Genomic DNA, 16,641 nt, shown 5'->3' on the forward strand with positions numbered 1-16,641 from the left:
AAATAATGTATCTTTGTGAAACAAGTATCGGGGTCCAGGTGTGATGCCTAAGAAATTGTAAACCACTTTCCAGGCTTTAATACTGATTGAACAATTTGATGAAGACCTGTAGTGTTTAACAATGTATTTTCATGAAAAGGTTAATGTTTACATGAGATTCTCTATCTGGCTCAGTTTGCAGCATGTAAGGAAAGTGGCTGCCATAAAGTCTTTCAAATTAATGTGTGCTTCTCATTCGTGGGAACATCAAAAAATTAAATATATCAAAAAATGGACACTGGTGCAAGGGCTATGGAATGGTTTTCCTGTCACTCAGTAGTTCAGACATAACCTATGAACAACACTATAAATTTAGAACAGCACAGAAATTAGTTATATAGCACCTTTCCTATTCAACAGGGTTTACAAAGTGATGAGTTAGATGCTGGCAATACAGTGACTGTGTAAGCAAGGGGATTCTGGGGGAACCTGCTCTTCTGAGTGACCTCGTCCGCCTCCCATTTCAGTCTCTTTAGCTCTCCATGCTGTCCGTCATCTTTCAGTCTCTCCCACTGATTCTGTCCCCTACTTCTGCCACTCCCTGTACCCATTCTCTCTCCACTACCTCAATTTCCCAAAGTCTCTGCCCCCTTTTTCTAGTATTCTCACCTTCCTTGCCAGCAGAGCACAACAGGGCAGCCAGCCAGAGGTACCTCTGCCTCCTCCTCCCAGCTACCCTAGGCTTACTTGGATCCAAAAGAGGGAGTTGTGAGAGCAAAGGGAGATGGAGGTAGGCTGCCTGCAATTTCTCTACTATAGAAGCCAACTGTGGCTGGAAAGAGGATCTGCTGGGAAGTTCCTGCAATCTTGCTAGATGCCTGATATCCTAGGAGAGTTGCAGGGATGCCTTGGGAGCTGCTAAACAGTGTCATGTGAGTAGCTAACTCTTCTGATTTTAGATGCTTTGTTTCAGATTGTATTATTTTCTGATTTCTACCAGCAAACTCATGAATTTTGCTTAGTTAAAATGGCTGCCATCTCTTATTACTTCCAGTGGGAAGGACTGACCAGGCTGCCCTCAGTTCTGATGAAACCATTTCCTGACTACTACCCCTAATAAAGATGACCCCCAATTTCCATTTTTTTCTAAGAAGCCAGACTGTCTTCAGGGAGGATGGCTATTCTTAGTGCTTATAGCTGATGAATGGTGAGTAAACATGGGAAGGGAGGCTGCAGGGAGATTGAGGAGGGAGCACTAGGGAACAGGAGATAGGAATCTTGAAGGGTTACAGGGTTGAGGCAGGAAAGGAAACTGAGGGAGATGCAGGGAAATGAGCACAAGAAGGGATACAGCAGGGACACATCTTGTGCATTTATAGTTGACCCCTGGGATGTTTTAAGGCCTGCTGAATTTGAACTCTGGTAGGACTTGTGTATGATAAATATATGACCTTGTCCTAATATCTTTATTAGTGGGAGACTTTATTTTGAAATTTAAACTATAACAGGGGGAATTAACCTTCCTCTTTGGCAGGAGAGGCTGAGACCCAGAAAGTGTAAACAGAACATACTCCTGGGGAAATTCTGCACCACTGCATATGCGCAGAATGTATATCCCCTGCAGATTTCTTTACTTCCCTGCAGACAAATGACTTTCTGACAGGGAAGCAAAGGGAAGTCACAAGAGCCGTCATGCAATCCTCCCCAGCAATATGTTTTGGGAGCCCAGCAGAGAGATAAATCACTGTGGGGCAGGAGGTGGGAATGGGGAAGACCCCACTGGTGGCTCCTACCCTGCACTGGATTCAGCTGCTAGTCCCGGCTGGGCTGGGGAGGACGGAACAACTTCCCTTGCATGGCATCCGGGACCGAGTCAGACCCACCCCATGATTTCTCCCCTGGCTGAAGGAAGCTCTGCAAACTCCCACCTCCCACAATCCCCTGTTTCCTGCACCCATTGCTCCTCAGCTTCAGGGGGAGGGATCCCTGTACAGGGAGCTGCTCCCCCATCTGCTAAACCCCAATGCATCTAGGCCACCCCCATATCCAGACCCTCCCACGGAGCCTCACTCCCAGCACTCAGAACTCTGCCCCCCATAAGCCCCATTTGCCCCGCACCACCCTGATGAGTCACCTGGATCCCCACCCCACTGAGCCCCAACCAACTGCATCTGGATCCTCCCACATCCCCATGCTGAGCTCTATCCCCCCCACACCCAGACCCTCCCCGCTGAGCCCTAACCAGTTTCATCTGGACCCCCCTGCACAGTCTGATGACCGTTGCACCCAGAACCCCCCCAACAAGCCTCTTTGCATCCCGAGCCACCTGCACCCAGATTGCCCCACACAGAGCCCTCTCAGCCCACACCTGGCTCCCCCTACACTTGAATCCTGCCTTGCTGAGCCTGCCCGCCTACACTTGGTGCACCTGGCACAGAGGGGCAGGCCCAGTCCTTGCGCTGTGTCAGGGTTAGATGCAGCCATACCGCGGAGTCTGTGTCTGGGGTAGGGGGGTGGCCTGCACTGTGACCCCCACCACCACCTACCACTATGCAGCCAGAGGCCCCAGTGCTCCCTACCGCCATGCTGGCGCCTCCACCAGCCCCTCAGTGACACAAACCCGCAGAGGTCAGTCCCCTCCCCCACCCCTAACGCCCTAGCCAAGTCATGGGCAGCGCCGAGCGCCGCGGGAGTGAAGTTTCCACTGTTCTCAACAGCGCTTCCGTCGCGCCGCCCGCCCAGCCTCCCGAAGCAACGGCAGCCGGGCCGCCACTGCCGTCACGTGATCGCTCCCCCCTTCCCTTGTTTCCCCGCTCACACAAGATGGCGGCGGCTGTGCAGTCGCGGGTGGGCGCTCTAGTCCCCCGCTCTCTATGGTTGCGCGAGGCACGCTAGCCCGGCGCGGCTCTCTATGGTGCGGCGCGTCGTCGCTTCCCCTGGCAGCCGCTGGGGGCGGCTGGGCGGGCCAGCAGGTGGCGCTGTGACTGCCCGGTTATCATGCTCCGGGGAGGGGGAGCTGGGGCTGGGCCGCGGCGCGCTGCTGCGGGGCGAGTGTCTGGGCTGCGCGCTGCCGGGCCCGGCGGGATGTTCCGCAAGGCGCGGCGGGTGAACGTGCGGAAGCGGAACGACTCCGAGGAGGAGGACGACGAGCGGGAGCGGGACGAGGAGCCGCCGGAGCCGCTGGGGGCGGACGGGCCCGGCGAAGCCGCCATGGCCCAGGCGGCCCCGCTTCTGCCGCTCCCCACCGGCTGCGTCCCCCTCGCCGTCCCCGCCCTGACGGGCTGCGGGGCGGGCAGCGGCCTAGGCCCGGGCTTCGCTCCCGGCCTGGCCGCGCTTCTGCCGCCGCCGCCGCTGCCGCCGCCGCCCCAGCAGGGGAACGGGCTGCCGGGGGCCGGGCGGGCGCGGGAGCGGGAGCGGAAGCGGCTGCGGGAGAACAAAGAGGCGCCGGCGCCGCGGGCCAGTCTGCTCAGCTTCCAGGACGAGGAGGAGGGTGAGTGAGTGGGGCCGGGCGGCGGCGGGCGGGCGGGCCCCCCTAGCTGCGCCTAGCCAGCCCCTGGGAGGCCGGGTCCCCGTCGGGAGCTCGCAGCTGCATGACGGCGTGTGCTCGCGCGGGCCCCGGTCCCCCAGCGTCGCTGCAAGTCAGGAGAGTCGGTGTTAGGGGGGAGGGGAAGAGGCCTATCGGGCCATCGGGTCAAATCTCTTTCCCCCCGATATAGGCCCTGGTTCTTCCTTCCCGGGGCCACGTGTGACTCGCAACTTACCTGCTGCGGTTTATATTAAGGCAAAATGTTGAATGTGTGGTTTCCCCCAATAAGGACTAAGTGGAGAGGAAAACTAGCACTTAAAGAGGGGCTATCACAGCGATTCACAGTATATTGTTTGGGTAATAAAATGAATAAGGTGTCTTCAATTTTTGATTTAAAAATGGTATAAAAAGTGCACGTCCGTTCTTTTTTTTATTCGTTTGCCTTCTGTTTTTGAGCCTTTAAGATGCAACGAGGGGCTTATTTTTATATTTTAATCTGCAACCGGGATAGTTAGGTATGTTTTTTTAAAATGAAAGATGAGATTCTCATATATTGGTAAAAAGAAAAGGAGTACTTGTGGCACCTTAGAGACTAACACATTTCTTTGAGCATAAGCTTTCGTGAGCTACAGCTCACTTCATACAGACTAACACGGCTGCTACTATGAAACCTGTCATATCTTGATGTGATTCCCGGAGTTTGGGCTTCAAGAAGAACACCTGTTATCACAAGGCTTATGATAAAATTATGAGCGTTTATAGCACTGAAAACATGCAATTGCAGTGCCTACTTGTCAAAACTTGTATGTTAAATTTTGAATTTAGATTTCTGGGATACTTTTGTTAGTAACTCTACTATGAAGTTGTGCTGTGCACCACGTGAAAAGACTTGACAGATGGAAACTGTTGTTGTGAGTTGTAGCTGACCAATCTATTCCCAGGTCACTTAATGTTTTTTGATTTTCTTTGTTAAAGAAGCTGAAGAAGTTTTTAAAGTGAAAAAATCAAGTTACAGCAAAAAGATAGTAAAACTACTGAAGAAAGAATACAAAGAAGATCTCGAAAAATCAAAAGTTAAACCAGAAGTCAATTCTCCAGCAGATGGTAATTGCAAAACTACTACTAGTAGTAACTTGTATTAACTGAAAGATTAAATACTGTTCATAAAAATGAGTTGTGTTAAAGATGCAGTGTCAATTCTGTAGGGAGATTGAGCATTTTAATACTTAGATTGCTCTACGTATTCATAGCGGTCTGTATAAGCATTAAGTTAATCCTCATAAGCACCCTTCTGGCGTAGATGGAATTTATCCCCATTTTATGGTTATGGAAATAGATATGGAGAGGTGGGGACAGTTACTAGAAAGCTACACAGTGAATCCTCATTAGAGTTGGGATTAAAGCTGACTAGTTCTTGACTCTCAAGCCTAGGCTCATTTCTTTAAATCACGCTGTACTTCTGCTTTCTAACAGCTAGAGTTTGGATCTGCATCTAGCACACTCCTCTGCCAGGATGCCCACTCAACACAGGTGTTAAAAGGAGAGCATTAAAGTGAGGGAGAAAATTATTGAGGGGATTGGTAGAGTTGAATTCCATATGTTGAGATCCTGTGTTAGAAGAAGTGACCTACATCTGTGTGTTCCAAACTAAGGACTGGATCAATGAGCATGGGGAGGTGAGGCAGAGACTGAGATGAGAACAGGCTGGAAGAGTGGTGGGCAAAAAGCTCTCTAACCATTTGAGTACACATCCGTAGAACCTGGAATAGAGCCTAGGGGTCCTGAGTTTCACCATTCCTGCTGTCAGCGAATAACTGAAGCTTACTGGCAAAGTGTGTGCTTCATCTCCCTCTAACAGCTGGACCACATATAGGATGGCAACCTACTACTGCTATCAGTTACTGTTAGCTTAGATGGAGCGTCTGTGTTGTGAAGGTTCATGGCAAGCTGATGAATAATGTGAGACTCAGTATGGTTTCAAATGATGGCATTTCTATTTTTTTCTGTTTGCTATTTTAAAAAAAACCTAGGAAATTATATAAAAAATTCCATTAAAGGAATGTTAGTTATAAAGTCAAGCACTCAAAAGTGAGAAAATGCCAGAATGAAGGTTGCATGTATAACCTTCATTTGGCCACTGTATGTATCTTGTTATGATCGTTTATGATCATGTAATTAAAGACTAACTTTGCCCTCTGGGATCCCTGCCTCTCTCAGTGCACAAAATGTATGTTGCTCAGGGAGTCAGTCATGGTTGTGTAGGACCCCTGTTGTCTTTAGGACCCCTGCCTCACTTGTGGCAGAAAATCTGGGCCGGCCCAGGGATGGGATGTAGAGAATGAGGCAGAGGACTGCAGGAAATAAAAGGATGGTTTTGTAGTTGAATAGAACTGTGAAGAACTGGATTCTATCCCTGCCTCTGCCATAGAGTACCTATGTGATGCTGGGCAAGTAATCTAAATCAGACTTTTCACAGGTGGCTACTGTATGTTCCTCCTTTTTTTCTTGGTATCCATCTTGTGGCAGTTGGGGTTGGATTTGCAGAAATGCTGAGTGCGCTTAACTGCAACTGAAGTCAATGAGATCTGTGCTCTGAACAAATAAAGAGCTATGAAATGTTAAATTCTTGGAAAATTCAGGACGTGGGCATCTCACATTGGGCACCCAAAATTAGTGTGCATTTCTGATAATGCCTCTGTGCCTGTTCCCCTTTTGTAGAATGGAAATAATGTTGCCTTACAGGAGTATTTTGCAGATGAATGTAAGTTTGTGAAGCACTCAGATGTTACAATGGTGATTGTCATAGAAAAGCCTCTGTTGAAATTAATAATTGTTTTCAAAGCAGTGTTTGAGTGGTGTGCAGTAAATCAGGTCTGGGGCCACACACTGATTAATGAGAATAAAATAAAGTATTGGGTAGCTGCTCATTCAGTGGGTACTGTCCATCTTGTGCAATGAGTGAGGCAGGGTTCCGGGGGGGGAAGGAGTGTGTTCAGTCATTGAAGACTGTCATAATGCATATGTATGCAGGGCTACAATAAGGTTGCATAGGCAGCCTTAATTCTGGCATTTCCTGACTCTCAAATGCTTGACTGTGTGAACTTAATATTTAATGTTTTCTTGGGTGCATTAGTCTTCCTATCTGAGACTGGTCAGACTGTATAGTGTGAACTTGAGAAGATTTCAATGTTTTTTATTGAAGCCACAACATGTGTTCTTCTCCTTGTAAGTTCAGTAATTAAAAATTAATGAGATTGCTGTCTTAAACGTAAGCATATCTAGTGCTTTTAAAAAATGTTCACAGAAAGAAACAGATATAGACTTTTCTCTTACAGCTGAACAGGCCATAGAGAAAACAGGACAGGTTAAGGAAGCAAACCAAGAAGATGGGACTGCGAACAGTGAACAAGGTGAAGAAGAGATGGAAGTCGAAAGTGAGAAGGAAGAAGAAAAACCTAAAACCGGGGGAACTTTTTCAAGTGCTTTATCATCTCTGAATGTTCTCCGTCCAGGTTTGTACTTTATAGTAAATCTAGTTTAGTGGGTTTGGAAATGCTGTCTCTAACATTTGTAATGTAAGTACTGATATCCAGTCAGCTGTATGCACTCTTCCCAAGCTTAACACCTACACACCCTCGAACAGTGACTAGAAATGAAAATTTTAAAAGTAAATGGAAATGTCCACTTTCCAAGGTTCATCCATATTCTGCTGGCCTGTGGAAGAGTATAATTGCACACTGTTTTTGAAGAACTAGGAAAACTGAACTGATTCATTTAAGAACTAAAATAGGACCATTTAATTACCACAGTATCAAATAGCAGAGTTTAATATGCTGAAAACAAAGGCTGTAACAAAATGTTTTGGTTTTTTTAAGTTAGGTATTTATATGAATTCCTTCAGGTGCCAAGTTCGTGGGGTGATATTTCAAAATGAAGCATAACTCAAACTGGAGTCTCTGGTCTTTAAAAAACTAAATAAACACCCCTTCTAGTTACAGCATTGGTTTTTCTAAAACTCTGAAATATTGAATGTCCTCAAAACCCACCTCTATTTTTGATATTCTGGTAATTCTCCAAGTAACCTATCTTGTGGTGCAGGTTGGCATTTATCCTTAATTTAGGCACCAGAAAATGTTCTTACACTTTTGACCCCCTATTTGAGTGTCTTGAATGCTGTTAACTTGGTTAAATAGACTAAGAAATATTTTCTTCAGACCCTAAGGGCCAAACAAATTAGTTTGAAATATTATTCTTCATGAATTTAATAACTAGCAAATTTGCACATAAGGAAGCTTTTTGTCTGGGGAATAAGGTTGTTGCCTTCATGCTCACAATCCACAGAAAACCATGGATCCATCTTAATTCCCTCTTAAAATAATGTAACTTGGGTACATAAAGCAGACAGACTGCTTGTACAGATTTTTCAGACATGTCTGCCACCTTGTTTCCCTTATTCACCCATCTTTCCTTACTATCTTTGTCTTACTCTGTCAAGTTCTATGGTAATCTCTCTTTCTGAAGGGACTAAACTTTGAGCAAAATGAGAGAAGAGCTGCTCTCAGTTCTTACCTTCTCACACAGCTCCAGACTCTATTAAGAAGCTACCCTTTCTCTGGGAGCACCTCCCTAGGGGAATCACCCTCCCTCCCAGCTAAATGGGCTGAGGGTAGCAGAGCAGGTACTTTGTTCTGCTGCTGCTGGCTGTTACTGGGGGAGAGATGTCCAACCGGGACTTCTGGCTCCATACCAGTGACTCCAGGAGGGAACCCCCAAGTGCTTACCACAGAGGCTGAGGGAAGCAGAACAGAACCTCTTATGTTAAAGATATTCAAGGCACTGTCATCAGGGATGGACTATGGGAAGTTATCTTTTGGAGGGGAACTTGATGGATTTGGCCTGCATCCAATTTATTTTTTAACATTTATTATCTGCATTGATAACTGCACTATGAGATGCCTTTTCAGAAAATGTAAATTAAAAAAGAATCATGCAGGAAGGGCTTTCTGCAGCATATACTGTTCACTAATTTCTGAACATGATGTAAAGGTAGGAGCATTACATTTAATGACTCTAAATCATTAAATGTGTGCATTGACTATATATTGCTGGTTCAAAACTGTATTTCTTACATGCTACCAGAGATTTTTAGCTTCATGAACTTTGAGAGTATCTGAAACATAACAAAAATCATGTGAGATGATGATATTCCATTTAAATAGTGCACTGCTTACTCAGAAACAAAAAATACGTTAGTAATTGTATTGTGCCTACACAGCCTCCAGAGTCCCAATCTTGTTTAGCACTACTGTAATACAAATAATAGGAATTCTAGATTGAGGAACCTTTCATTGCTGTTTTATTGGAAGATTAGTACCATTTTGGCTCCCCTAGTCATCAGGAACACATGAGAAAGGGAAAAGAGCTGCCACCAACAATAGTTTGTCTAAACTTAGACAAGAAAGAATTAAATCTAGAAAACTATCTACTTGGCTATATCTGTTATATGCAAGAGGTGACATTATGCTGTATGTATGCAGCTTGTATATACTGCTGCATTTTCTGAAAGCCTGTGAAATATCTTTCAGGGCTTGCCTATCAGAATAGTTTCTTTTGGATTTTTTTCTCTGGTTTCCTTAACAGGGAGAAAATATGTTTGCCCTTCTTGCCCCTGGAATGTATTAAATAAGGCCTGAAACATATATATTTTTAAACTTTCTTCTGTTTTTTTTTGTGTGGAATATCTTGTCTTCCCTGTCTTTGCCGGAGGACTCTTAAGTTCTTACGAGCAGAAAAGGGAGCTTTCTTAGGCCTCACTGGAAAGGGGTGAGAGTGCTTTAACCATTAAAAATCTTTTCTGCTTGGATTCCTCTGTTTTCCTTACTGATAAGAAATACTGACGGATTGATGTGTCTGCAGTACCATTTTTCTCAGCTGATATGGCAGTAGACAAGTAGCAAGGAGTCTCACTGAGTTCGGATGCAATCATTGGCTGTTTAACCTTGTAAACATATGTTTCCAGGAGAAATCCCAGATGCTGCTTTTATTCATGCCGCTAGAAAAAAGCGTCAAATGGCTCGGGAACTTGGGGACTTTACGCCTATTGACAATGAGCCGGGCAAAGGCCGCCTTGTTCGAGAAGATGAAAATGATGCCAGTGATGATGAAGATGATGATGAGAAGAGAAGAATAGTATTCTCAGTGAAGGAAAAATCCCAAAGGCAAAAGATTGCAGAGGAAATAGGTAAAATGTTTTTGGAAGGATGATAGCATATCTAATAAATATAGAAACTATTTTCATTGTAGGTTACTCACCCTGACCTTTACAAGCCCTTAAACAAAATGTTCTGCATAACTAATAGCAGTTTTGGTTTACCATAATCCACATTGTAGTTTGGTATAGAATATTTTATTTGAACTCAATGTCATAGAACTTTAATGATCCATTTTAAGGAATTATGGTAAAGTAGAATCTAGCTAATAAACACATTCAGTTTGCACACAAAAATGGCCCCTTTCTGCTTTTGAGCAAAGCTTTAATAGTATAGTGCTTTCCTGAAGTTTCATGAAAACTTAATTATACAAAATATTTGTGGTGAACTCTTAAGTATAAACTAATTAAAGCTATGCTTGTCAACTGAACAAAATGTATCGTGCCACATTATTCTTTTGATTATTTACTAGCTAATGTGTAAAATGAATTTACGGCGGATCTCTTGGTCATGGAAGATTAGCAAGGTTCTGGCTTGTAATAAGCATTAGGTGTTTTTTCTTACTCTAATGATTACGTAAATTTAACTATTGGAATTCGGAATGAAATATCCTTGATATAAATCCATTATCTCAATTTTTATCTTGTCTGCTCATTTCCTTTGGGTGCCCAGGTATTGAGGGAAGCGATGACGAAGCTCTCGTGACTGGGGAACAGGATGAAGAACTCAGTCGATGGGAACAGGAACAGATACGAAAAGGAATTAACATACCTCAGGCATGTATTCAAATAGTTCAAAAAAGATGGTATATTTTTTGGGAAAGTTATAGGATTTTTAACCTTTCAGTGCATATATTGACTAAAACTTCCCCAAACTCAAAGCAGTATTATGCTGGTTGGTATAATTTGATCTGGTGAGATTAGTGGTATAACTTTAATTTATAAAGTCCTCTCATATGGAAATAGGTGGTGTCTTGCTCCTGCTTTCCATCCATTATGGGAGAGTAATGAGCACTGTGGTAGCATTGACTAGCACTTACTAGCTAACTAGGGCCAGTAAGTAATGAAGCTTTGAAGTGAACTTTGTTTCTGTTCTTCCTGTCCAGAAGTTGTTAGGCATGTATGGCCCGATACTACTGCGACTAAAGTCAATTGGAGGTTTTTGCCACTGATTTCAGTGGGAGCGATATCAAATCCACACTGGAAAGACATGCTAATAAAATCTAAAGCCTTAATGAATGTACATGTTCATCCCAGATGTACCAATGCCTGAGCCTACTTTTGACTAGAGCTAGGGGAAATGTTTTGGCCAAAAAATGGAGATTTGGGTTGAATGAAAAAATTTTCAAATTCATGTGGGATTTACCAAACTCACTGGGGGGGGAAGGGGGAAACATGAAAAAATGTAAAGGGGGGGGAACTCCCAAAAACCTCAGAACATTTAATTTTGACACTTTTAAAAACAAAACATTTTGATTTTTTAATATTCAAATCAACTTTTCATTTCAAAACTTACTAGTTTTATTTTTTTTTAAATGACATTTCATTTTGGATTCAACGAAAACTTCGTCTGACTCAGAATTATTTTTTTTTATTAGTAAGGTCAGCAAACTGAAAACTCATTTGTACAGCTCTACCTATGATCTCTTGGGAAGACTCCGTACCTGTGTAGGATTATGCCTTGTGGTAGCTGCGATTCTTGGCTTTGAGCAATGGTGAAGTAGCTGGCCCAGAGTTGGAAGGGGACACTAGTTGGCCTTGAAAGCTGTTTTCTAAAATTAAAAAATGTTTGTAAGGGTTTTCATGGCACGTTGTTAATATGTATTAACAGCAGAGATTAGTACAGTTTAGGATATTTAGTAATTGGGTGTTGCAGGCTTGCTGCATTCAGTAGTATGCCATGAGCTATTACTACAAATAATGATAACCATGCTAAGAAATTCTCCATGGAAGAGATTGCTTCTGTTAATTACTGTAGACCATAATTCTGCGAACACATCTTCGCTCTGTTTGTTCCCATCTATCTTTCATTAGGAGGTTATGAAAAGTGATTAATTTTAATAACCATTTTGATTTGAGTAACTTCTATCTGTGCATATAAAATGTCAAAACTAAGTTACAAAGTAATGTTTATAAAAGGAGTGACATTAGCATTTTGAGTATTACATGTCGTCTTTCTATAGGTTCAAGCAAGTCAGCCTACTGAAGTGAATAATCTGTACTACCACAACTCTTACCAGACAATGTCTTATGGTTCATCGTATGGCATTCCTTACACTTACGCTGCTTATGGATCATCAGAGACCAAGTCTCAAAAAACAGATAATACACTTCCTTTCAAAACTCCCAGTAATGAGATGACTCCTGTTACTATTGATTTGGTAAAGAAACAGCTTAAAGACAGGTAGGGCAGACCATCTTTTTTAGACTTAAAAGACTTGTCCTCTAGCTTTCTATTCCCTCAGGCACCCTTTAATCTCGAGCAAATGCAGAATTTCATCGCTGGAAAACCACTGACTTGGCACATCATTTTAAAAAAAAAAACAAAATGAAGATGACATTGAAACTTTGTTCAGAAGTCTGCTTGGATTTCTTCTGTGGAAGTGAAGCTTTTAAAATGTGGCAAATTGATCTTGTTGAAGACAGATCTGAGTTGCATCTTCTGGACACTGAAAAAAATCTTGTAGTCAAGAATTGAAAGGACAGTGAGATGTTTAGCTTACGAAGTAACATAAAGTGTGTAAATCAGATTTTTTTTTCCTGAATACATAACCATCTTACATTTTAGGCTAAAATCTGAGGGTTTTTTAGGGCTTAAACATTGTAATCTCCTTGTTAGGTATCAAAAAGATCCTACTGTATGAACAATCCAATTGCAATGAGAAATATTTTAGAATGAAGAGCCCACACTTTTTGTAATGTCTTCAAAACTGGTTTGTATGCCCCTTGTTGTAAAAACTTTCCATTAGCTGAAGTGCATCTAGTCAGCGCAGTATAATAGAGGCTGTGTTATAGATTATATTTCTTGCTAGATATAGCATAATGCCTTTGCTTCTATTTTAATTTCTTAAGGCTCAGTCTTGCAAGGTTCTAAGCGCCTTCGACTCCTGTTGGGATTAACAGGAGTTGACTGTACTCAGGACCTCGCAGAGTCTAGCTCATGTAACTTAAACTACTCTCCTTGCTGATAAGAACTGGAGAAGGGAGAAAGCATTGACAAACCACAGGTAGTGAATGTACCTTGAAAATATTTTCCTTATAGAGATTTGGTACTTGTGCTCTCTCACCCTGAAACAGATTAATATCTTCAACAGTTTGCGTTATGTAGAGTTTATGATGTAAATTTGTTATCTATCCATTGTCCCTCAGGTTGGACTCAATGAAAGAATTGAACAAAGCCAATCAGCAGCAACATGAGAAACATCAGCAAAGCCGAGAGGACTCTACCAAGGCAATTGAACGATTAGAAGGGTCTTCTGGGGGTATTGGTGAACGGTATAAATTTTTGCAAGAAATGCGAGGGTATGTCCAAGACTTGCTTGAGTGTTTCAGTGAAAAGGTAAGGATGCAAAAACATTAATCTCTTTTCAATAAAACAGAAGTAGGGAAGCTTAGTACAGGCCAAACCCATGCCTCCTTGTACTTACTCCTGCGGCCCCCGCCCCCCAAAATATCAAAAAATCTGAGAGCATACTCAACAGAAGGTTTGGTTTTAGAGGTGATGAAAAGTCACTTTTTCATCATACTAAGCTTGTAAATAGAAGTCTCACTTTTACAGTATAACAGATCTCTGGTGTACTTCCAGTTGGAATGTAAGTGCTGACTTGACTGAAGTGTGTGTGTGTGTGTTTTTTTTTTTTTTTTTTTTTTTAGAATGGTTTAAGAAATTGATTGAATTTTTTTTTTTAAATATTTACTCAAACACTTCCATATACACAGATTGGATGCCATGTTAACGGATAAAGTTAGTATCCATTATTGGTGAATTGTTAGATTGCATTGAGGTAAAAAGGGTTGAGGTGCAACACTGACTTTTTCTGGAGCATTTAATGAGTGCCACATAACACACTTCTACTTTTTGCTGTAAATTTTCTGCTAGTAGCTTAAAATATTTGGCAGTGTTCTGATACCTATTTGGCTGGAAAAGTTTTAGAATCAGCATAGCTGGCTGAAGATTTCAGAATTTTTTAGCTTTTTTCTTTTTAGGCTACTCTGTTGTATACTTCTAACTTGGAAGAATTAATTTTATTTCCCATTTAAGATAATTGAAATATCCTTTATACTTCAATTCTGTAAACATTAGTATTAGTTAATTTGTATGGTAATCTAATCCAATTTACTGTAGTTAAATTTGGTGAAAAGATAAGATGCTAACAATCTTATGGGTGATGCGTACATTACACAAGTAAATTGCAATACAGAGGAGAGAGCATTGATGTAGGATTTCATATGGAGTATTTAGGATGGGGAAAGTGGCAGCTTTTACTTTTCTATCTGTAGGCTTCCCTTCACACCTACCACACGTTCAGGTTGATAAAGCAATTGATTCTTACTATAATGAGATTAGCTGCTGTCTGTTGCTAGTGGAGCTTTCAGAAAATCCCCCATCTGTACTCTGAATCTTCACCACTACGTATCAAGCAGAATGCCTCTGAACAACCTCTGTGTAAGCACTTGAAACACGTTACTCTCGCTAACTTTTTCTCTGAACAGAACAATGCCAGTTGAGACTTCATCTGATCTTTTTAATGTTAACAGTCAAACCAGTGATCAACCATTTAGGAAAAAATTTGGGAATAAATAACTACCATGGTTCTCAAAACTGAGCTGTGTGGAAGGTGGACTGTGTTTTTCATTTGATCCACTAGCCATACTAAATGCTGCTTAACTGAAGAAGCAAAATTTTTGAACCTGTAGCATTGTTAGCTGACTATATAGGTAATGAAGTTGACAATTTATTACTGCCTCATTTTGTTGTGTGTCTAAAGTACAATCCAGATAAATTATGAGCTTGGCTTCTTTTCTCAGACCTTGTCTGTATTCAAAAATGCACCAGTTTAAAGGTGTGACTTTTTTTTAAACAACTGCAAAACAGTGTGGACATTTAAATTGTTTTAAACCAGGTTTATTAAAAAAAATAGTGTCCACACTGGTTTGCAGTTTAAATCAGTCTTAAAAATCACACCTTTACATTGGTGCAGTTCTGAATATGTAAAAGACACTGGTCTACACTAAAAAACTGACTGACCAGTAGTGGACCAAAACCAGTTCTGATACTAACAGTTCAGTTATTTTCAACATTGGTTTAGGGGATCTGTTGCTGACAATCACTGGCAAAAACTGGTCAGTTTCCTCTATAGATGGAGGTACTTGAGACTTGAATTTGTTAAATCTGCCTTCCTTTAATATGTCATTGTCTGCTCTAATCTCTCTCTGGATGTTCTATAGATGACTTATTAGGGGGGAAAAAAGGCCTTGTGCCTATATAAAGAAATACTTTCAATAAGTTGCCAAAAAATTACTTGTAAACTAAGCCCTTGATTCTACAATTGACTGCACCCAAGCATACTCCTGTATCCATACAGAGCGACTTTGGCTTCAGTTGAAGTCCACAGAGATACACATACACAAAGTAAACTGTAAAATTGGGGCCTAATACAGACAATTTGACTGTAATATTTAAATACAGCATGAAATCTTAAGTATTCTCAAGGTTCTATGTATTCCCTAATTCTGTGGCCACAGAATTTGCACTGAAATCCACTGCCTGTTTTTTAGAAATCTGTAATGTGTTACTACAAAGATCTGTAACCCCTCAAAAGGTAAAACTGTGGGGCAGCATAAAATAACATAGAGGCAGCCACACTGCAGAATTTTCATATTAGGTCGTTAAAACCTCTTTCATTTTATTTTCATGAAATTGCAGCAGTAGAATTTCCTGTCTGAATTTAGAGATGCAGAATTTAGATTCAGGTTGCTCTGGGCCTTGGGTATCTCATGTTGGCTTTAGTTTGTTTTAAATTTACAATAATGCAGTTCATTTACCACTCCCCTGTAGAAAACTTCAGACTAAAAATTTTATTAAAGCAAATGTTAAAAAAATTATATAGTGCACAAGTTAAGAAAATAGCATCTGTACATCTGGTTATAGTGCTTAGATTATCCACAAATACAAAGTTTGTCTTAAAAGTCATACATATAATGCATAATCAGCAATAACCCAAATTTAGGTGAATAAATTTAACAATACAGTTTAGATACTAGAATCCGAATACTTGGGTACATCATTCATGAAAAGTTGTACAGAGAGATGGTTGTGGAAAGCAAAATTATATCAGTGAGTGAACATTGTCCCTCAGTAATTGAGATATTAGGGTAGGTTTACTGCTGATGCATTTTGTTCTATAACACTGAAACTGGTGAGGATTGTGGTTAGTCATTTTCACAATGCTGGCACTAGGGGGAAACTTTGCATGAATGAGCACAAATGCGTTCATGACAATACATTTTTCTTCAGAAAGAGATTGAGCAGAGGGATGTGGAAGTTCTAGTGGTGTATAGACTTACTCCTGGAATAACGAGAACGTTTTAGTTCTATAAAATCTTGTCTCCCTGCTATCCCTGTACCTCTCCCCTTTCTGAATTTAGTTTTTTTTACTTAGCATATTTTTAAGTATCAAACAGGTTTAGATGTGTGAAATACAATTCTTTCATAACACTGAGTTGCAACCTATACTGTAGTAACTGTTATATAGGTTTTAGAATAAAGTAGAATTGTAGGACTGGAAGGGACCTTGAGAGGTCATCTAGTCCAGTCCCCTGCACTCATGGCAGGACTAAATATTACCTAGACTGTCCATGTCAGGTGTCTGTCTAACCTGCTCTTAAAAATTTCCAATAATGGAGATTCAACAGCCTCGCTAGGCAG

At 41.7% G+C, this 16,641-nt stretch overlaps 1 protein-coding gene across 1 annotated transcript in view; it reads left to right on the top strand.

The window, feature by feature from the left end:
* Nucleotides 1-2,974: 2,974 nt before the first annotated feature.
* The window catches only part of PAXBP1 (PAX3 and PAX7 binding protein 1), a 35,048-nt gene continuing 21,381 nt past the window's right edge, over nucleotides 2,975-16,641 (top strand). Inside the window, exons 1-7 of the mRNA XM_037905122.2 lie at nucleotides 2,975-3,469; nucleotides 4,481-4,609; nucleotides 6,841-7,017; nucleotides 9,525-9,746; nucleotides 10,387-10,490; nucleotides 11,897-12,117; nucleotides 13,083-13,272. Of these exons, the coding sequence (XP_037761050.2) occupies nucleotides 2,977-3,469; nucleotides 4,481-4,609; nucleotides 6,841-7,017; nucleotides 9,525-9,746; nucleotides 10,387-10,490; nucleotides 11,897-12,117; nucleotides 13,083-13,272 (1,536 nt within the window). The 5' untranslated portion in view covers nucleotides 2,975-2,976. The remainder of the gene's footprint in view (nucleotides 3,470-4,480; nucleotides 4,610-6,840; nucleotides 7,018-9,524; nucleotides 9,747-10,386; nucleotides 10,491-11,896; nucleotides 12,118-13,082; nucleotides 13,273-16,641) is intronic.

This window comes from Chelonia mydas, chromosome 1 (assembly GCF_015237465.2).
Source record: "Chelonia mydas isolate rCheMyd1 chromosome 1, rCheMyd1.pri.v2, whole genome shotgun sequence".
NCBI lineage: Eukaryota > Metazoa > Chordata > Testudines > Cheloniidae > Chelonia > Chelonia mydas.